Source organism: Plasmodium vivax, chromosome 3 (assembly GCF_000002415.2).
Source record: "Plasmodium vivax chromosome 3, whole genome shotgun sequence".
Taxonomy (NCBI): domain Eukaryota; phylum Apicomplexa; class Aconoidasida; order Haemosporida; family Plasmodiidae; genus Plasmodium; species Plasmodium vivax.
This window is the reverse complement of record NC_009908.2, coordinates 539,273-561,886: the sequence shown is the minus strand read 5'-3', so window position 1 is coordinate 561,886 and position 22,614 is coordinate 539,273. Positions and strand designations below refer to the sequence as shown.

General features: G+C 39.6%; 4 protein-coding genes across 4 annotated transcripts; 1 reads left to right on the top strand and 3 right to left on the bottom strand.

The window, feature by feature from the left end:
* Positions 1–364: 364 nt before the first annotated feature.
* On the bottom strand, positions 365–4,039 carry PVX_096395 (hypothetical protein, conserved; the record flags this gene model as incomplete). Its single annotated transcript, XM_001612781.1, has 7 exons — positions 365–1,030; positions 1,240–1,289; positions 1,418–2,419; positions 2,816–3,302; positions 3,469–3,518; positions 3,660–3,765; positions 3,971–4,039. The coding sequence occupies 7 exons, from the start codon at positions 4,037–4,039 to the stop codon at positions 365–367; spliced, it is 2,430 nt and encodes an 809-aa protein (XP_001612831.1).
* A 1,592-nt stretch (positions 4,040–5,631) lies between these two features.
* On the bottom strand, positions 5,632–8,233 carry PVX_096400 (prefoldin subunit 3, putative; the record flags this gene model as incomplete). The annotated part of the gene is made up of 6 exons (XM_001612782.1): positions 7,097–8,233; positions 6,786–6,856; positions 6,482–6,593; positions 6,275–6,379; positions 6,050–6,139; positions 5,632–5,757 (listed from the first exon to the last, which is right to left on the bottom strand). Exons 1-6 carry the CDS (start codon positions 7,160–7,162, stop codon positions 5,632–5,634), a joined length of 570 nt encoding a protein of 189 aa, XP_001612832.1. The 5' UTR covers positions 7,163–8,233.
* Positions 8,234–8,595: 362 nt separating this feature from the next.
* Positions 8,596–9,939, bottom strand: PVX_096405 (30S ribosomal protein S8, putative). Its single transcript, XM_001612783.1, has 2 exons — positions 9,559–9,939; positions 8,596–9,339 (listed from the first exon to the last, which is right to left on the bottom strand). The coding sequence occupies exons 1-2, from the start codon at positions 9,739–9,741 to the stop codon at positions 9,133–9,135; spliced, it is 390 nt and encodes a 129-aa protein (XP_001612833.1). The 5' UTR covers positions 9,742–9,939; the 3' UTR covers positions 8,596–9,132.
* A 1,683-nt stretch (positions 9,940–11,622) lies between these two features.
* Positions 11,623–20,313, top strand: PVX_096410 (cysteine repeat modular protein 2 PbCRM2, putative; the record flags this gene model as incomplete). The annotated part of the gene is made up of 7 exons (XM_001612784.1): positions 11,623–11,682; positions 11,797–11,863; positions 12,043–12,243; positions 12,407–12,592; positions 12,804–13,493; positions 13,642–14,918; positions 15,184–20,313. 7 exons carry the CDS (start codon positions 11,623–11,625, stop codon positions 20,311–20,313), a joined length of 7,611 nt encoding a protein of 2,536 aa, XP_001612834.1.
* Positions 20,314–22,614: the final 2,301 nt, after the last annotated feature.

Below are 22,614 nucleotides of genomic sequence, written 5' to 3'. Positions count from 1 at the left end.
AAGTTATCAAATGGGGAGAAACGGACAATCTCGTTAAACGTGCCCCCCCAGGTTGTAAAAGAGGACCGGACCCCCTACTCACTGCGCGGTTGTAACTTAAGGGGGAAAACTACCGGGTGGACGGATGTAATTCGTAACACCTGCATTTTAGCTGCGTTATTTTTTTTTTTTTTTTTTCGAGTGAAGCTAGCCATGCTATGGACCCCTCGAAAGGGCTAAACATTTTGTGGGTGCCCAGCGGGTCAGCCATTCTATGCAAATGCTACATTTAGCAGGAGCGGTAGGAGCGGTAGGAGTGGTTGGAGCGGTTGGAGCGGCAGGAGCGGCACCACCCGGGATGCCCCACCTGGAGACTCCCCCAAGCTCACCGCTTCGGCACCGTTTTCATTTTCAACGACGACAAGGACGCCTTCCTCTTCACAGTTATATGGAGCGACGCATTCTTATGCTTGGAAATTTCGTCTGCAGTCATTCGCGTATTGGAATAATTCAGGTGAGCCAAGTCGGCCTCCAGGACCTTTTGCAGAATGCCGCTCGTACCGCCACTCTTCCGTGGGGGGAACTTCTGCATGGGTTTTTCCAAAATGGGGGAGAGGAGCCCCTTTGTGTTGCTTTGGCCCAGGTGGCCAATCGCTTTGGTCAGTGGGTCACCCTGAAACTGAATACCCACATCGCCTGCCGCCCCATCAATCGACACCGACTTCTTAACCTGCAGGAAGTCCCTCTTCGTTGAATGCTCCTCTAGGCTCCTCCCCATGGGATGCAAACCGCAGTTCGCGCTGTCATCTGCGTTGCCATCTACGTTGTCACCTACATTGTCATCTGTGTCTACATCTGCGTCACCATCTGTCTTTCCACCCCCGCTCTGCTGGGAACTTCTCCCTTCCCCAGGGGTGCCCAAGTCGCTGCTCCGCTCCTCCCTCCCCGCGTCAGCACTGTGGCTCGATGCCCTTCCCAACTTTCCATTTCTCGTGAAATTGAAAGCATTAAACAGGTCAGAGAAATACGTGCCAGAGCTCCCCTTGGGCGCCTGCAAAGTGAGGAAGGTAATTGTGGGTGCGCTCGTGGGGTGCAGCAAGCAACCGCCGCGGCATCGCGATGCCGGTGCTGCTCGTGAGAACAGACCGCTTCGCGTCATCATGTGTGCACACGGGGAAGCGAGCAAACTTGGGGAGGCCAAACGGTTGGGCCTTTTTTTTTATTTTTTATTTTTTTTTTTTTTTTCTCCCTCCGCGTTACTTTCTTTGGATTTTCCCCCCGCTGCGACACACCCGCGTGGATCTCCTCTTCTGAAAAGAAAAAAAAAAAAAAAAAAGACTTCCATGAGTGGGGTACTTTCGAAAGGGGGAGAAACGCCCTCCGCTTTGGCCAACATTTATCGCTTCTAAGCCCCCACGCACACTCATAACGCCCTTACCTGTACCACCGTCTTCACTCGACGTGGGGATGACCACCTCGTCTAAGTGCACAATGCTGCCACTTTTTTTTAAATCCAGCGGACCTTCGCTCAAGCTTTCTCTCTTCAGCAAACCAGAAATATTCTTCCCATTTGGCTCCTTCATTTTTAGAAGGCCTTTTAACGCGCCTGTAAGGGGTGGCATTTTCTTTGGGGCATTCTTCCCCTTCGAGGTGACCCCCTCCAACTTCCCATTCGACATCTTCACGCTTCCAATTTGTGCGGAAAAACTGCTGTTACTACCGCCCTGTTCTGCTTCTGAGCCTTTCCCATTAAATGGATGCTTCAGAATGGGAGCATATGCCCCTAACTGGGGTCCCTTCCCTTTTGGCACAATCTTTCCCTTCTGAGGGGGTGGCAGGGGTCTACGAGCTACGCCTGCCTTCAAACTATGAAGAGTAGTCTCCCCCAAGGTGTTCAATTCATCTGTACCTTTCACCCCAGTTTGTTTGCTCCCTTCTTTTAAAATGTGGGGCTCAACTGAGAGGCCACTTCTTTGTGGCACCTCCTTGGCACTCATCACGGTGCCTTTATAATAGCAGCTTTGTTTTTCTTCATTTCCGGTTGGCGGCCCCCCGGTTGGCACTTTGGGCAGAAATATTTTACCCCTCATGATACTTTTACTCTCCTGTCTTTTGGCCAACCCCTCTTCATACCTCTCAACTGGGTGCACACCACCCTGTTTAGCACCCTTTGGAGTAACTTTCGGGGTGAATCCCCTTTTAGGCACATCTGCCTGGGCTTCCTTTTCGTTAGAAATCCCCTTCACATGGGTCTCACTGGGGTATTTACTTCTTCCCAGGCTGCCAACCCGATTGACCTCTCTCTCAGCACATGAGACTGCTATATGATCTCCTTCGTCTTCATGCCTGCTCTGCGCTGCCAATGTTCTGCTAACACCTCTTCCGGTTGACAATCCTTTCCAACCTGCACCCTTCCAATCTTCACCCTTCCAACCTTCACCTTTCGAAGGGGGGGTTGGGGCGAGGCGTGGCCGAGGTACTCTCCCCTGTGCTGAATTACCCGAGTAAAGCATTCTCCCTACAAAGTTACTATCCTTTTTGATGCGGCTAACAGGAGAGGGTCTCAACAAGTTTGCACTTTTGCGGACCCCTCCTTCAGGGGTTCCCTTCTCCACGCCAGGCACTCCATTTCGGAATGACTCCTTTGCGAAATTCTCCCCCCGTTCAACCTCACTACGAAGTAATAACAACTTTTTATTTTCTTTCCCCCCCAGGGGGGCACTTGCGTACCAATTAGTGCTATTCCTATGGGGGGATGTCCCCACCCGGCTGTGTGGAAAGCACTTGGGTGAAAGGCCACCCCCCAAATGGGGATCACTCCACACGTTGGGCTTACTCAACAAGTGAGAACTATGCGGTAATGTATTGTCCCTATAAATGTCATCATCCTTTAGGATCATTTCAGTTAGGGACGGCTTGCAGACACTTGGGTCCTTCGACGAGATAGCCCTTAATTTCAAACTGAGGGGAATGAACTTCCAAACGTTATGCAGATGTAGCCACTCTTTATCATCAAATAGAACCGATACGTATTTCAGATCATCGGAGCAGTGCTCCCAGAGGTGCCTATACAGCAACCACGACCTGTTGTTTGTCTTCACACACAGCCATTTTAAATCCCTCTTGCATAATTCCCACCTGTCAGAAATGGCTAGCCACCCCTTATCGTCTGTTTCGGCGGCTATCCACTCTAGGTCTTCTAATTTGTGGGGAGGAAGTTCGTCCTTTGTTTCAGCTTCCGCTTCCTCCCCCACGTATGTACCTCCTATCTGGGTTAACACTGCATGTATCAGCTTTGTGCACCGGTATATTTTTTTATCCCTCTAAAAAGGTGTCGACGGGGAATTGGGGAGAGGTGTTCAGGGGGGGAGACACATAAAAGGGTGGAAACCCTCGTCAGCGCTTTGGCTTCGCCTTGCGGGGCTACCTATGCGCAAGCCACTGCGGATACGTGAGCATATATAACTACGCGCCGTTGATTCTTCCTACCACGGTGATCGAATTCAGTATGGAATGGATTAGCGGGAGGAGGGCCAAGACTGAGGGGGCAAAATGGGGAGCCGTCCGCATGTTCGCGTATTCGCTCTCGTGTGCGCTCTCATATTCTCTCTCATGTTCGCTTTCACATTCGGGCGTATGCAGCATTTTTTCCCTTTTTTGTCTACTTGGTGCGTCCTTACCCGGGGAGCGCACATCCGAGCAGATGTGCTGCACTATATCGCAGATGGCGTTAATGAAGACGTTTATCAGCTGTATGTTCACGTCTCCCCCGTGGAGTTGGTTTCTCTACGAAGAGGGGAAGAAGAAAACGACGGGGTTATTTTATTTTATTTATTTTTTTTTTTTTATTGGAGGACCCCTCCATTTGGTAGCAGCAATTCCGTTTTTGTCTAACCACTGCAGTGGTGCACCCCCTTCGAAAGGGTGCCCATTTATAGAGGAGCAAAATTGCGCTGAACTGTCTATCTATCAATCTATCTATCTTTCATACCTTTAAATTTCGTATTTGGTTTTTATACGAATACGCCGCCACTTCGTACCTCTTCACCTTTTCAGCCATGCTGCAAAATAAAGCAAAAAAAAAAAAAATAAATAAATTGAAGCAAACGATACAGATATGGTTTAAACGCACGGGGCGCGCCTTTCTTTATTTTTCATTTCAATTGTACAGCCGCTTATACTCCCGTAGCTCGTTTAACTCCACCAAATGGTCTGCATTGTTATGAAAAAGGTTCTACAAAAAGGGGTGGAGGGAAAAAAATAAAAAATAAATGACCCACTGCGTTTGAGCAAAAGGTGTTTTCATGCTTTCCAATTTTAGGGACCTTTTGTCTTTTTCATTTTAAAAAATGTATTCCCCTCTTCGTAAGGAGGGGTAGAAACAAAATTAACCATTCTTACTGGGGTGCACTTATCACTTAACTTCTTTATCGCTAGTGCCAAGGCGCCCGTGTCCCTCTCGAATGGAGTGCCGACAAAACGATGATTTGAAAAGTTGTTCAATTATTTTGCGCAACTGTTGCTGAGTTGAAAATTGTGTGTGGCTTCAAAAAATGCAGCTTTTTCCGAATGATACAGAAGTGTGAATGTGTCCAAATGTGGCAAAGTAGCAGGGGTGTGCCGCTTCAGTAGGAGACGCTGTTAATTAGTGGGGCGCGTGCGCGGAACTGTTCTTACGCTTTTACTTACAAAGTCATTTAGCTAGTTATTTTAGCTAGTTATTTATTTTTTTTTTTTTCTGTTCATATTTTTCAGCAAAAAAGTACGAACATGCAAGAATTAAATAGGGGAAAAATAGCAACATACGCTGCATTGCCTGACTCGCTCAGATTGCTTTGTAACAATCTGCAACAGTTAGAGAGAAATTCCATCCATTTGTTTCTCTCTTTTGCTGGGTCCCTATTTATGTTGCTTAATTTGGCTGTTTTTTACCTTTGTTTTTTTTTTTTTCTGAACAGTGTGTGCACAAAAAAAAAAAAAAAAAATTCCTACAGCTATCATAAAAAAATGCACAACTGGGCAAATGAATTAAAAAAAACAATTGTATAACCATTCGGGGCTTTGCAAGTAGAAATGAGCAAAGGGGGAAACAAATTAAATGCATACATATACACGCACATTCGGCTAATCCATTTTATGTTTAATTTCACCAGTTGGGGTGAACATTCTGCGATGGGTTTGAAAAGGGCCGTATTTTTATGTCGACTTGGTTTGTTACGCTTGGGATGAGGTGAAAGAGGGCGTGGAGAAATGGCGCGATGTGGATGGAGAAGAAATTGAACGAGGTGTGACAAACTAGGTGTGCATAAGTTGTCTTTAAAAATGCCTTGCCGTTAGGCCACACCACACAGTGCAAAGAACATTTGTTCCTTTGCTGCTCAAATTTGTTCCCCTTCACTAAAAAAGTTGCGCCTCTCATTTTGCCTCTTCTCCCCTTTGAGTGTAAAAAGAGTGTTTTACTGTAAAATATGAATGTGTCTTGGCCTCCCCTCTTATGCTGGGTAAGAATTTCTACACTTAACGTGCAGGCCTTCACATTTACACATTGCCTCTGTTGCGGTCATGGCATCCTGAACAGACGAATTTACACTTTTTTTCCCGACAACATAGTGAAGAAATGTATTTCACGCCACATGTCGTGTTCGCTATAAATTAGCCCTGCGCTTCAACAACGTCCTTTTCTTTGTTTTTTTTTTTCATCTCCACATAATTGTGAATTCTCGATATGTTAATTTCTGTGGTTGATATTTGTTCGTGCAGCCACTGAAGCTCTTTGTCCTGGACAAAAAAAAAAAAAAAAAAAAAAAAAAAAAAAAAATTATAACCGTTGAGCGCGAGCACATTTGTGCCATGTAAATATGTTGCCACACCCTGAATGGTGGGTTATAAGCTTTTTTTTTCTTCGCACAGAGGAGCATATTTTGTTTGCGTCATTTTATTGGGAGAATGAAACGAATGCTCACGAAAATGCGCTTTTCGCGTTTTATATTTCCTATTTTTTTTTTTTTTTTTTTTTTGCATAGTGATGTGGTCTATCTTTCTCACACATTATATGCACACATGTGCGTACCATTTCGTCGTACAGATTTACTGCCCTATCCAAGTGGTGATTCAGCAGCTCCACTGCCTCTTTAAAGGGGAATTCAACCATCACGTTGGCCTAGTAAGTGCGGGGGTAGGAAAGTTAAGAAGTGTTGTGCAGTGTTAAGCGGGGGCGGCATAAGTCGCGTCTCTCAAATGGCGAAGATACAAAATGAAGGACGCTTCACACCGGTGGTGCCACCTTTTCGATTACCCCCAGCCAAAGTAAAATGTGGTCCGTTTTGTCGACAACTCCCCTGGCGTACAGGGACTCCTCCAGGGGAAAATACAGCTCCAAGTTTTGGCTGTCGTTCATTTCCTGTAATGGTGTAATGGGTGCACATGAGAATGTGCGTGAGTAGGCACGCGTGCGGACGGGCAGGACAGACGGACGAGCGGACAGACGGATTGACAGACGAACCTTTCTTTTGTAAAGGGCGTTTACGACTTTCAGGGCATCTTTTAATTCGGGGATTTTCTTCTCCGTGTTGATCTGTCTAGTCACAAACGTGTGCTCCATGAATTTGTATTTCCTGAAGGAGACATGGCATGTGAAATTTTCCACCGTGTGGGGGGGTGGCCATCACCTTGTCACTACTACGTTTGCCTTTTGCGAGCGAAGGGCTTCCACTTCTATGTACAAGCTACCATGCGGTAGAGAAAATGTACGTGGGGCCCACACATGGGGGAGGCGTCTTTTTCGCAAAAGGGGGAGGTGCACTTACAATAGGAGCTCCTTGGCCAAGCGAAGAACCGTTTCCTCATTTTTGTTTTGCAGAAATTCTGTGACGTGTTCCTGCGGAGTGGGGGAAAGGCGGAGCAGCACGGATGGGCATGGATCGACACAGATCGGCCCACGTTAACGTGGGGCCAAATCGAACTGTGTGGACGCTGCTTGGGGCGCTCCCCCACTATGCAAACGCCCAAATTGGGATTGCTAAGTGGCCCCCCAAAAAGCGCCTCTTAGCAGCGCTTCTAAGCAACGCCTCTAAGCAGCGCCTCTAATTTCTTCCACTTTGTTTATCTTTTCGCTAACTATGAACTTAGCCCCCGGGATGTTCCGGACGGACCTCGTGTTGTCCGTCAAATCGTCGAATGACATGTTTGTATTTCGCAGGATGGGTGAGGCAAAATGGCAGGCTCGCCCCTTCACGGCTCTGCGTTTGCTACAGCTGGGTTCGCGCCAGGGGGGATACCTTATAGGGGCAGCGTGGAACGGCTACGCACATGCATATATACCTATGCGATTATACATGCACATGCGAAGGGACAATTTGCGAAAGGCACTCTCTGCGAAGCCACACTTCTGCTCACGTAACTGCTTGCTTCCAAGAAATTGCCGCTCCTTCGCGTCATGTTCTGCACAGGTTCACAGCTCTTGCAGTGGAAAAACAAGTGCCATGAATGGGCGCACAAATGGAGAGAGAAAAAAAAAAAAAAAAAAAAACGCGACGATAATTCCTGCCTCCTTGCAAGTTTGCCAATTTACAGCTGACTGTTTGCTTGCAATTTTGTTCACACGTTTCTGCGTCGGAAGTTGCTCCTCGGCACGGGGATGTATTGCGCTGGTGCCCGTGCAGTGTGGGAGTACTTAGCAGGGGCGCTTGTGCGGGTGTTACCTATGCGTTCACGTTTGTATTTCCACGTACGATTGCACTTATGCTCACACTTACGCTTCCCCATATGTTTAATTTTTTTCAGCGCTAATGTTAAGATGGGTCCACGCTCACATGTCAAAGGAGCTACATGCACAAGTGCGAAATGGGCGGATATAAAGCGAAGTGTTTACCCCCTTCATTTTTTTCAAATTTACACGTGTTCCCCATGGCTTGCCGAGTGCGGTACGCTTTCTCGCCTTCCAGATGACCTCCCCATCGCAGCAGCACACCGTCACGCGGCCACCCCCCTTTACGCTTTGACTATACGATCAGTGTACGCATTCTGCTAAATATGAACATATGTACTTGTATGCTCAAATGGATTATTCTTTTTGGAGGTACTTGAAGTTCCCCCCACCCCCATGTGTGCCTTTCACCACTTTGCCTGTTTTACTGCACAAGAGCAACATGCCATTTCGTCTGAACAGGCACACAGTTGTGGGTTTTTTAAAAAGGGCAAATTTTTCGTCTACTTGGCTTGGCGCCCACATTTGGGTAGGGGCTATTTAAGGGGTAAAAAAAAATGCACACATTATGTGTGCAAACATTTCATCTCTTTTGAATAATTTCGCCTTTGTTGGATGCAAAAGTTTGGCAATTCGTTTTCCACCCCGCGCATGTGCGAGATGGGCACGCGGGATAAAACGCACGTCGTTAGTAGGTTGGCACGTTCGCACGTTTGTACATTCGCATCTTAGCATCTCCCCGTTGCGGCATGTATGTACACACCCCACCGCCGAGGCGAAGCAGAAATGCTTAACAAAGTTGGCACATAAAATCACGTAAAAATTGGAGACCCCGAAAAAGTGGACAGTCAGACGTTCCACCTCGTAATTACGCCTTTTTCCTTCGCTTCATTTTTTTTTTTTTTTCGCCTTAACTTTGCACAGCAGGGCCCACCTCCTCAAAAGGGGAAAAAAAGGGAACCTTCGAATGGGCGCTGCTGCCAAGTGTTCCACGTAGGGGCATTCTATCTCAGTGGGCAACTTGCACAGGGAAGGAACGTGTTGACTGTGTACATGCACATGTGCACACATACATATGGGGAGGCCAAACTTTTTCCCCCCCCTTTTTTATCGTAAATTTTGTGCCCCTCCCCGTGTGGCAAATCACTATGCGTAATAAATCACTCCGCAATTCACCTTTGTTGCCAAAACTGGCACACAGAAAGTAGCCGCACCCCGTTTGCAACACCACCAGGGACGTCCTTTTTTTTTCTGCTTGTTGATGAAAAGGGAGCCAGGGAAGAAGCACACCTAAGTGTGCCCTTGGCACATCTTCACAAACTGCGCAATTGCGAGTATGCCTCATGTGTCATGCCCCATGTGCGGTCCCCTTTTGGAAGTAGAAAAATCGCAACTGGGGATATTCCCCACTTTTGTAAAATTTTCCACAAAAAGGAGGAAAAAAAAAACTAGCAAAAATGCTGATACCCATTATTAACGGCAAAGAGCATTTTGCCACCAACCCCCATTCGAATGCAGTCCCTGTGGCTTATCACTCCACAGCTGGTTTGCATAACCCACAGGCCGGTGTTAAACCGCGTGCGGAATTTCAACTCGTGGGGTGTTAACCAAATGTCTCTGCTTGGCTTCGAAACGACTCGAATGTTTCTTATGACCTACGGGAAGGGGGGGAAGCAGGAAGACGATAATGCAATAATGCATTGCTTATGGCTAGCTGGAAAAAGCTACCTCTCTTTAAGCCCTCTTCATATAGGGGGGTTCATTTTAAGATCGTTTGGCCGTAAAAAATATAACTGCGTGGGGAACGACGGCTTGGGCTACCTCCACGCAAGGGGAGTGAACTGTGTAGAGATGTACGCACAGATGGTGATTACCGGCGCGCCCTTGTAATGTTTAAGCAGAATGTCAATTTTGGTTCCCTTGAGGGAGAAGCCCCTAATGAGCCCCTCCTTCTGCAACAACTCAAGTATCTGGACGTTCAACACGTGGAATGGGCACTTCTGGGTCATGGCATCCGTCCGTAGCAAAGATACGACCATTTCGCATGCCCTCTGCATTGTGCCTCGTTACATATCTTTGGCATAAGCGGCTGAGGGGAAATTGGCATCTGGCCTCTTTGGGAAGGTTCCTCTTTGGATGTTCCTCTTTGGGGTGTTCCTCATTCAAATGGCTCTTCCATGGGGAGGGGGAGGCGTACACTGACGTGGCCCTCCACGTAGTAGCATTCGTCAAAATGGAGATGACGAGGTGAAGGGAAAAAAAAAATAAATAAAAATAAAATAAAAACAATACAGATAGGTAATATGCTACTCATCTGCGTCGTTTAACTAATTTTTTTTCCAATCCTTTTCAATTAACCCCTTTGTCGCGAAAAAGGAGTACACTTTAGCCCCGTTCCATTCAAGTTGGCGTGTTTTTTTTTTTTTTTCCGCCCCTGGGAAAGACTCACTTTTTCTTCGTGCTGCATTGTATTTGCGCCCTTTACTTTTTCGGGCCACCCTCTACACACGGCAAAAAGGGGAAAGTATAGAGGGCCTCTCCCCCTGTGTAATCACCCCGTTGCTCATGCACTTTACACATCTGCTTGGGATTCACCCAAACATACGTACACGTCAAAATGGACTTCGCGGGGTTCTTCAAATTGCACATGATGTGCAGTTTTGATTTGTTCTGATAAATGCATTTTTTTTTTTTTTCTCTCCACATGGGATATATAAATAAAGTCGGTCATTTTTGTGTATTTTTTTTTTGCTGCCTTTTCTTCCATTTGTTGTGCGTTCAATCTTTGGAGTGTCTGCAATGAGACGAAGAGGGGGAGTACACTGTTCAGGTAAAAAAAAAAAAAAAAAAAAAGCATAACGATATACATATGCGCATTCACCATAGGGATGAGGGACTGTCACAATTTAGGAACACGGGAGAGATCCCTCTTACTCATGGCAACGTCTGGAAAGTTCCGCCTCAACGGATTCGTGTGCGCATTCATGTGGATTATTTCTTTTGATGGTAGTCTGCATAAGGCTGGTCATTTTTATGCTGCTGAGAAGTTTAGAAGACATTTAAAAAGAATAAACTGTACACCGCTTCGTACGAGTGAAGCGGAATTTGCGTTCCCCATATGGACTGCTCTGAGAGGGGAAAAAAAAAATGGACTCTTTGGAACGGAAAATAAAATAAAGTAGGGGTGTGGGGGGGAGGTTCCCTTCCCAAATGTGCCGCTTCTCACTGCAAATGCGCTTTTAAACACTGGGGGTGGGGTAGGTCCTACGTTTTGGTTGTAAAATGTGCCCCTACGTGGGTGCATGATGTCGTCGTGACTTGCTCAGATGGTGTGCATTTTCAACGTGGGGAAGAAGTCTGAGCAGTTTTTTCACACCCATGGGGTAGGTTATACCCCGTTTTGTCTGGTCTCCTTTGTGCTCAATTTGAAAGGCGGTTTTAATGCGTGCACCAGGGCACGCGCGGCTTGTTTTTTTTTTCTTCGTTTTTTCTGCATATTGTCGGTGCCCCTTTCTGCATTTTGTCTGCCCCTTTTTCTGCATTTTGTCTGCCCCTTTTTTTGCATTTTTTCCGCTCCCTTTTTATGTTTCCCGCAAATGAGCTAATCGCCAGAACGAGGCTTCATTTTGCGCAAAAGGGTCAGGCTTGCAATTTCGTGATCTCGAGCTGGCGGCGCGCCGTTGCATGCAGAACAAAATTGCCAAAGGGATATCAAGGTAAGGCATTTTACACATTTTGTTTTTTTTAAATACACATATTTATGCCCCTATTGAGCACGCAATTTTATTTCTTCTAATTTTACAGCGCGCATTGGTACATTTTTTAAAATGTGATTTGTCCTATTTTGGAGCATGTGAATTTTTTTTTTTTTTTTTTTTTTTTCCGAGTGTTCCTTTTTGTGTGTCCTCAAAAATGACTTTCTAAATTTTGTCTACAAAATGGTAAACCCGAGCAAGTTTTTTTTTTTTTCTTCTGTGTTGGTGACTTGTTTGTTGAAGGTACGAACTGGTGCACGTGAATGCTCGGATGGAGCAGGCCGATCTGTTGTCTCTATGTAGGTGTGGTGGGCATGTGAATGCTTATCCATTTTTTTTTTTTTTTTCTTTCCTCAGAGCGAAGCAGCGTCAAATGGGAAGCCAGGATTTGGGAAGGAGCCCACGGTCGCCCCCCCTAAGAAAAGTACGGAGCGGTGAAAAACGACATGCTGGCAGTAGCAGGGAAAAAATAAAACAAAATAAGAATGAAGCTTGCCTAGTCGGCGCGAAGGCGCAAATGTGCGTGCAGGCACACATCGCACTGGCCAGCATGACCCAACGGGGGTGAACAACATGCCCACTTTTTTTCTTGCCTCCCGTTAGCCAAAGAAAGCGGTGAATATAGGAGAAGCGCTGCGGTAAAGCTGGACAAGCTGAAATTTAAGAGGGCCCCCAGAAATATCCTCAAAGCGAAGAAAAGGGGAATTAACTTTGTCTCCCTAAATTTAGAGAAAGTTATCGAGTTAAAGCAGAAGGACCCGCTAATCCTAATAAGTAGCATTTACTCCGGGGAAAAAGAAAAATGTAGGTTTTGAAATCGGACCTGCAAATGTGCGGTTAAACGGGCTCGTCTTCTTCTTCTTCTACTTCTACTTTTTAGCGATTTTCTCGTTCGATCGTTGCGCTCATTTTTGCTTCCCATACCCCACACACATATCGCCACCGCTACCACCACCACTCCTTGCAGTCCTTTCCGCTTGCTACGAAAATGGGAAAATCAAAGAGGGCAGCACGTGCAGCAGAATTACCACTACCAAAGAAATCTGCGACGTGCCCGTTGACTTCAACCTGGACTACGTCTTTTCCTACAGGGACAGAAATGAGCTCCCCTCCAAATGCCTCGTGGACAACGTCCCTCAGTACCGGATAAAAAGTGAACATTTCGCCTTCATCGGGCAGCGCACTGTTTCGCGCCGCGTGAAAAGCAGTGCGTAGCAGAGCGGTGTGGGAAAGCACATCACAGTGCTCTGCTACACAGTGCTCCACTCCACGCTGCGCTTCTCCACACTGCTTTACCCCCCGCTGCGCTTCTCCACACTGCTCTACCCCCCGCTTCGCCTCTCCACGCTGCCTTCCTCTTCAAGATCGCGACCACGTGGTTGTCCAGTCGGGGGAGCACTTCGACCTGAAGATCATGAACGAGTCCATGCTGCTGAGAACTTCAGTCATCATTACTACGGGGGAATGCTCGGACATGGTCAAATCGAGAAGTACCCTCTTCCAATTCGAGAGATCCCCTAACCCTTTTGGAGATCCAGTATTGCACAAGGGAGAAGTAATTGGCTCGGAATTTAAAAATATATATGTGAACCAAGAAGCCAAAGGGGTGTTTAACATTTGCTCCTGTTATATAGACTATCTGGACATTAACTACAATAGCTGTTTACTAGCCAGTAGGCATTACACACACATTTACACCCTGCGAGCTATTTTGCCATCTAGCAAGATTATCACCCTAAACACAGGAGAAAAAATGACCATTCATCTTAAGGAATATGAAACCATGTTCCCTATTCAGAATGCCTTCATCATCGAAAGGGTAAGTGGCTACCAGTGCAGTAATATTAACAAGAAGCCTTTCACCCAAGTGCAGGAAGATTTTTACCAAAATGTGAGGCGACTGAATTTTTATGATGTCTATTTGTACGAAATGGGTCCAAATGAAATAATAGAAGACGTGGTTTTTGGGAAACCGGGAAGTTATTTACTATGCTATACGTCCATTGATAGGGGGACTGAGTTTTCGTCCCTCCTGGCGACTATACATGTTAAGGGTTAGTCCTTTCGTAGTGCACCCTCTGTGCGTTTCCGCACGTGTGGGTATTTCCGCCGTTCATTTGAGAGCATATATGCTCTGTCTGTGTTCACCACATGTGTAGTATTTCACCGCCTTACGTTGCAACCGATTTTCCACCCACCCAGGATACTTCTTAAATGTGGTGAACTACCTATATGTGGACCTCCATTCGACCAAACTAAAGCTGGGGCACTCTATTTTTCTGAAGAGAATGGGGATAGAGCCCCTATCAAAAGTGGTTTTCAAAAAAAGGGAAGCAGAGAACTGCTCAGGAGAAATAATTTATTCCAATGACGCATTAGAAATAATTGTAGAAGAAAAGGGAAATATTAAAGTAGATATCTTCCAGGTGTCCGATATAAAGTTAAGTGAATATAATGAATTGTTAGACATTTGTTCTGGAGAGAAGGGGAAGTACAGGTTAATCGGACGGGCACAGTCAAAGCCTTACATTTTAAACACGCACGAAAATGTGTTTCTTTTGAAAGATTTTAAATTTCCGCCGGATGATGTTAGAACCTATGTGATGAAAAAAGAATCGCATTTCTTCAAATTTTATCCTTATCTCTTGGAATACAGTTTGAAGAATAAGGTAGACATTCTGTACGTGTCTTTTATGTGCTACTCGTCGAGCAATGAAATAAGTATAACGTACAGTTCTGACAGGAACATGACGCCCAAAAGTTTTGCACAATTCAAAATCACTCAGGCTTCTAGCTCTGTACTATACGTTACCAGTGAAGAAGTAAAAATATACGTTTTAAAGAAAAATTTGCAATCGTTATATATGTATGACATTACTCCCAGTAAGGTAAAAATGAGGAAAAAGTCTACCCAAAGGTATGTAGATGACCCTCATATGTACCCCTTATTAAATTTCTATTCCGATTACGCCTATTTTGTAAAATGCAACAATTGCTCAACGCCTATTTTGATGGAGCCAGTGTATGATGAAAATAAGAAATTAAAACTACTTTTTTTAGTAACGTCAGATCCGCTTCGAAGAATTATAATAGTTAACCTAAAGTTCAGTATTGTGTACGTACATAACACTAATGCTGTAAAGAACAAATTTGAAGAAATTAACGAGTTAAGGTTCGGTCTAGATGTTCTAAAAGACTCCTCATATCTCATAACTGACGTTTCTTGCGGAAAGTTAAAAAATAAATCATTCGATTGTTTCTTGGTTGACCAAATGAATAACTCTGTAATAGCCCTCCACTATATACAAAAGCGAAAGCTGCTGCTTCGCATGGACACCTTTCAGGGGGAAAGCAACGCAAGTGACGAAAATGCCTATGTGTACAACTTTATCTTTAGCCAATCTGACACTTATTTGCAGAATCCCAAGCATGTGGTGCCCTTTCCTTATGGCGATTCCTACGTTCTCTTCGTGGACGAGGTTCGTGCGTCTGATCTGCGGCACTGCAGTCGATTGTGCCACCAGGGGAGGAGCATAGCAGCAGCAGTAGCGGCAGTAGCGGCAGCAGAAGGAGCCGGCGAAACAGCTGCGCGCTGCGAAAGGGGAGTGCCCCCGCAGACACGCGCTTCCATTAGCACAAAACTTCTTCTCTCAAAATGTGCATGCTTTTTTCTTAGCATATATGTATATTTACTTCTTATTTCCCTTTTTTTCACCCCCCTGGCCGCGTCCAAACTAAACGCAGGACGAAACCACCGAAATGAACATAATACTGTATAACAGAAACAAACCCAGCAAGAGGTTTTCCTACGTGTCCAAAATAAACAGCACATATATTGACGAAGGCAAGATAAATAAAATATACAAATTTTATGATCACAAAGAGTTAATTAACAGAAATGTACTTCTAATAGTAAAGGAGCTGGAAAATGCTGTGCACTTCGTAATTGCGCCCATACAAAACATCACCAATGTGACAGAATTGAAGTATACTTATCCGTCCATTGTACAAGACAATGGAATTCCATATGCACTAAAAATAAAGTCAGATGAAATTAAAAAAATGAATTTGCTTCATAATTTTCAAATCGAAGTACATAATGCCAATAAATCGAAGCACGTTGCTATAGATAAATATGATGGGACTATTGTCATAAAATTATCAGAATTTATTGATGACCCCGTAGACCTAACCGCAAAAATGTATGGAGTTTTTATGGAATTAAACACAAACATAGAAATTACCGTAATTTGCGCCGATGGGATGAAAGCGCTAAATGGTGGCTGTGTTGCCTGTCCATTAGGTACCTACAACAACATTAATGAATATATGAAACATGGAAATATGCACGAATGTACCAAGTGCCAAGAAAATTCAATTACAAAAAATGAAGGGTCCACTTCCATAGCGCAGTGTTTATGTTTACCAGGATACGAATTAAATAACAATGACGAGTGTGTCCCTTGTGCAATGGGAACATGGAAATCAGAAACTTCTAACACCCCTTGTATTTTCCACTGCTATCCTAATTCGCAAAGCTTAATAAGGGGTAGTCGGAGTGAAGAAGAAAGCGAATGCAAATGCTTAAAAGGTTACTATTTTGTCTCAAAAGATGGAATAAACTTTTGTGAACAGTGTGATATAGGTCACTTCTGTCCAGGTGGATACAGAGGTGCTAAAAAAAAATGCCCAGAAAATACAACGAATGAAGAACTAGAAAATTTTTCTATAAAAAGTTGTAAATGTAACGCTGGTTTTGAGCCTTTTGACTCTTCAAATTTGAATAATTACGATTTTAGGACTAATCCTATTTTTGACGATTACAAAGATTTCGAACAAGAAATGGAACCTTCTCATGTCTGTGAACCTTGCAAAATGGGATCCTACAAAAACACAGTTTCGGAAGAAAAATGTAAAAGATGCTCTGCGCATGTATATACAGATGCAATACAATCTACTTCCATAGCTGAATGTAAAAAATGCGAAAAGGGATATTATTTGCATGAACAAGATTTGTGCTTACTATGTCCAGACAATCACTACTGCCCAGGTTATCCTGCAGAAGATAAAAAATATTCACTTTATGAAAACCAAAAGGTGCCCTGTGATGATAAAACTTTGACAATCCCCCCAAATGAATTAAATGTATCCCCCTTAAACTGTTTGTGTAAAAAAGGATTTGAATATGTAAAATCAGAAGAAAACGAGTTCGCCTGTTTAGAAGTGCCAAAAAATTACTACAAGTCCGAATTAAGCAATACACAAAAGAAGCCCTGTCCAGAAAACAGTGTAACATTATACACACAAACCAAGAGTAAGATTAAGTGTATATGTGTAGGGGGCTATTACTGGGATATTAATGAAAACAAATGCATTAAATGTCCTAAGGGATATTACTGCCCAGGTGGACATTTAAAAGACTGTTTTTTGCAAAATACTTTACATCTGTGCAAGCCTAAAAAAATAAAATGCCCTATAAAAAATACAACAACGAAAGCGGAGGAGTCTTTTAGTGAGTCCAGTTGCCTCTGTGATAAAGGCTACACTCTAAGTAAAGAATCGCTCCGTGAATGCGTTCTCTGTCCAGTTAACACATACAAAGATTTTGTATCAAATGCGGAATGCACTATGTGCTTAACTCCCTACACAACAGATGGACAAGTGGGAAATGCAAAGGAAGAAGATTGTACATGTTCAGGTGGCTACTACTTCTTCAACCACTGCATACCATGCAGTGATAAAAATACTTATTGCAAAGGTGGGAAAATGATAGTTAATAACAAGAGCAAAACTATCCACTATGGTCCATCAAAATGTCCACCAAACACCGTCGTTTCATTTGAGACAGAGCGACCACATAATCAAAGTTTTTGTGTTTGTAAGAAAGGATATAAGCATGTCTATACTGCAAGTAATTATACAAAAATATGTGCACCATGTGGACGTGGATTTTTTAAGACCATGATTGGAGATTTTTCCTGCGAATCGAAATGTAAGCCCAATTCGACCAGTCTCACTGGGACGACGCATGAAACACATTGCTTTTGCTTAACAAATTATTACTTCAAAAATGGTATCTGTGTAAACTGCCCCGATGGTGCATACTGTGAAGGTGGTTTCGAAGAAGAAACCTTACTAATCATGAAAAAAAGTGTAAACTCTTTGGACCCTTCAAAAATTAAGCATGTAATGCCTGTTCCTAAAGAAAATTATGCACTTTACAAATTAAAGGGAAATATATACAACACGGACTGGTTCATCGTAGAATGCCCAATTAAAGAAGCTTGTTTGTATAATGAAAAATGTCATGAATCTATGACCAATTTTTTATGTGGGGAATGCAAAAAAGGATACACAAATAATTTTTCGAAGCTAAATTTGTGCATAGAATGCAGCGGAAATATTATGAATATCCTGCACATCATTTTCGTCAGTATTTTTGTCTTGTTATTTACAGTTATTATGGCATACTTAAATGTCTTTACAGGAGCTAACAGAAAGTCCGTCCATTCTATTGTTATTAAAATTGCGTTGAATTATTTCTCTTGTATGAAAATTTTTTATGTCATGGGAACAAGCGAGCTATATTTTCCATTAAATTTCTCATCCCACGTCAATTATATAATCCAAAGTATTAAAACATTGTTAAAAGCAAAAAAAAATTATGGTCCATATTGCATTTTAACAACTTATTTCAATTTTTCGCATTCAGATGCTTATTATTATGGTATGCTATTCTATGCCCTTAGACCTATTTTACTTGCAATAACGCTGACGATTTTAATGTATCTTATGGTAGAAATATACAAGTTTAAAGTTAGGGATCAAACAAGAATAAAATTAAATGTAGTAGACAAAATTAAAGAATTAGGGAAAACAAAACTATATGAAGAAATCATGCAAGAGTTGCCATCGGAAAGAGGTCTGGTGTTGTTTAGGTACATACCCATACCTGGAGATTCAAAGTTTAAAAGAATAAAGAAATTTCTTGAAGATATGATTCCTATGTATGTCACATTATTATTTTTTATTCACACCAAAACTACTTATGCTATGCTAACGCTGCTAGATTGTAAGGCAATTTACTACAATGATAAATTTGTGGAGCAGTATATGAGCTATGCACCTAGTGTAAAGTGTGATATGTCAGGAGATTATGCAAAATTCTTTATGCTAGGTATTATCGGGATAGTCGTATGGGGAATTGGCATTCCGTTAATGTCATATTTAGTGCTATACAAAAATCGAAAACATTTACATTCAGAAAATATTTTATTTAAATATGGATTCTTAAATAATGGATTTAACTTTCAATTTTGGTATTGGGAGTCAATTGTCTTTTTTAGAAAAATTTTAATTTTATTGATATCATCAGTCCCTATTTTTAAAACAGCCAGAATATTTGGTACCACTATGTGGTTGTTTACTGTTATTTCGTTTTTTTTTCTTACAGTGCAGATCATACTACAACCTTTTGACTCAAGAAATTATCATATTTTAAATAAATTGGAAACTTATAGCATGTTTGCTTGGACGATTACTCTGATGACTTTTGTCTTCCTAACAGTATCTAGTGCTGATGCAACCATAAATTTCTATGTGCTACTATTTCTGTTATTTTTCAATTTCATATTTGTAGCCAAAGTTTTGATAGCTCTATGTTATTCATACATAGAAAATTTAAGACACATAAAAAAGCATGTTAAAATTCCAATTTTGAGTAATTTTTTTGAAAAAATGGCAAAAATAGCTGAGGAAAAATATTATAAAGAGCCTATAGTTTCCCTGAACACGCGAGACAACTCTATTCAATTTATGAGGAAATACAAAAGATATCCTTTACGCAAGCATCGTTTGTTAACGAATGAAGAAAAAAACTACTTCCTTAATGTTTTATCTAACTTTATATATTTTGGAGTATCCAATTTAAACTTTACCATTTTTCATTCTCATTTTATGGAATTTATGTTAAGACTATCAGTGATTGATAATGAAATGCTTCATAAAAAGGGTAAAAGGGGAATTTTAAAATTAATTGCCAAAGACCCCAAAAATATCGACGAATGGATAAAAATTAAGGAATCAGAATTAAACAAAAGCACCTTTTTCGAAAGACATAAAAAAATATTGAATTTATTTACAAAAAATATGCTTATTATTCAAAACAACATCAAGAGTATCATATATCAAGGAGATAAGCACACTATCATTTCTGATTATGAAGTATTGATTAATGTCTTAAAATACGACGAAGATTTTATCACCGACTTTAAATTTTTATATGATGAAAACGCGGTGAAATCAGGATTAACGCTTTCTGACTTACAGTTGTCTTTTACTAAAATTAAAATGAAAGATAAGGGATTGATTATGCAGTTATTTTCATTGTTTATTGCCAAGAAGAATATTGTACAGTTTGAACGAGATATTCACCTTAAAAATAAAATTGAACAGCTTAAAACGTTGTATGACATTCTCATAACGGCAAATGAAAAGAAAAAAATTACATTTAGAAAGAATTTTGAAGATGCAGTTAAGGCAGACCCATTTGATTATAGGACATTACAAAATGAATTAGGAGCACTAAATGAAAGAATAAACAATCTAATTGACGACTATCAAAAGCTAAAAGATGCAAATTATTACGAAGATGAATGTGATTCTAACAACAATGTGGCTTTGAATAACGATTCAGAGTTTTTTGATAATAATTTAAAAGAACTCAGCTTTAAAGAAGTAACTAATGACGAACAGAGCATAGAAAATGCCGAAGAAGGGGACAATAATATACAAAATGAAGAAACTAACGCAGAAAATGTGGGTAATGAAGATGGGAAAGAAGAGAATAAAATGAAAGAACAAAAACGAAGCTAACAAAAGAAATTATCGCAAAATTGAAGATGAAGATGCAATATTATATGTTTACAAATATTTACAAATGTTTTCGCACAAAATGCGTGAAATTTCATATGTTTTCCACTTCATAATTCTATTTTGAACAAATTTGTAAATGAAATGTCTTTCTACATTTGTGCGGATGCAACTCCTTTTCTTAAAAGAAAAGCGATTTTATGTTGTCTTTTTTTTTTTTTATTTCCTTCAACTTGAAAGTTTTGTTTTAAAACATATTTCAACATATTGTTGTTTACTTTTTTAAGGTTACTGTTGTCATTACAAAAGTGGGTCTCTAAAAATTGTGATACGTTTTTTCATAAATTAACACGTAAATAAATCGCATTTTCAACAGTCTCGATTCTTATAATATACATATGAAGGAAAAGGCAGTTTTTTAAAGTAGACAATTTTGTCTAGGTGTTTTTTTCTTTTTAAAAATATGTTATAATTCGAAATATCTCATGAATTAAATAACATTTCAGCCCTCCACATATATAAAAAAGGTTAACTTCAATTCTGAATTACCAGTATAATCCAGTTTTCAGATTGTAGCAGAGGTCTACGTAATGGTTCATTTAAGCTGAATTTACAGAACATTAAAAGAGGAGCACTTTATGTTAATTTGTGCTCAACAGTTAGAGGTAGTACATTAAAAGAAAAACCCATAATATAAAAAAATTATCAACAGTGTATTTAGTCTTGTACATAAACGTTAATTTTATGTTTTATTTTTAACATGAACATTTCCAAAAAAAAAAAAGACTTATATTCCAATAATACAATAAAAAGCAGTTATCCGAAACATTCATACACATGAATGTTGTTTGTTATAGAATATGCTGTCTTTTCAATACCAGTTAATGCATACACTGTGTCATGTAACATTTTTGTTCATAGCAAAAATTTTCATAAATGTTCTATCGTGTATATTAAATCATTTTTTAAATAAAAATTGTGTATTCTATTAAAAAAGAAAAGAAGTGTGATAAGACTTTATTCAAATTTATATTTACTTTTATCCGTCATAATATGTTATAACCCTTAAAAAATGAACAATAAAACATAGGAAGTTCTTTATAATTACTTGGACATAAAATTGATTACTTTCGTTTTGATGCTTATTTCAAATATTTCACTAAATGCTTTATTAATTTTATTTTCCCAAAAGACAAAATTAAATCTATGACTCATTTAAAAATTTATATACGTATAAAAATAATACTAGAAAAAACTGCAAATTGTTTATTAATATAAATTTATAAATATTATTTAATAAATAAAATAAAAATATAACTAAAAAAATTATCATTAATATATATAATATTAAAATATAACATAAAATCAGTAGTTAAAAATAAATACATTATAAATTATTAAAAATATATTTTATTAAAATAACATAAATAAACAATTAAAATTTATATTATTATAATTAGACTAAATAAATAAAATATTATATAATGTAATTAATTTTATAAATATATATTTAATTAAAACAAAATAAAATTGTAATTAAATAAATAAATAAATATAATTAATTAAATAAAATATATAATAATTAAATATAAAAATACAATAATTAAATAAAATATATAACAATTAAATAAATTATATTAATATTAAATAAAATATATAACAAATTAAATAAATTATGTAATAATTAAATATAATAAATGCATAAATAAAATAATATAATTAAAATAAAATAAATATATAATTTATTAAAAATATATTTATTATTAATTAAATTAAAAAATAATAATTAAATAAAAATAATAAAATATATTATATAAATAAAAAATATACTATATATAATATTAAATAAATATAAAATGTGTAATTTAATATATATATTAATAAATAATATTTAATTAACAAATAATTTAAATAAATATTATATAATAAAATTAAATTATAATTTAAAATACACATAAATATATTTAACTAATTTATAATAAATTTAAATATACATATTTATAATATATATATTAAATATACTATAATAAATAATTTATAAAATTATTTTATTTTAATAATTACTAAATAATGGGTATATTACGGTATCTAAAAATATTAATTATTTATTTATTTAAAATATTTAAAAAAGGGTAAAGGGAAATTGGAATAGGTTTTAATAATATATAAAATAAATGTTTTTTTAAAAAATTTATTTAATTATTATAAGGAAAAAATATATTTTAAAATTTAAAAAAAATAAATATATTTTTTAAATAAATTATAAAAATTTAAATTTTTTAAGGGAAAAATTATAAAATTCCT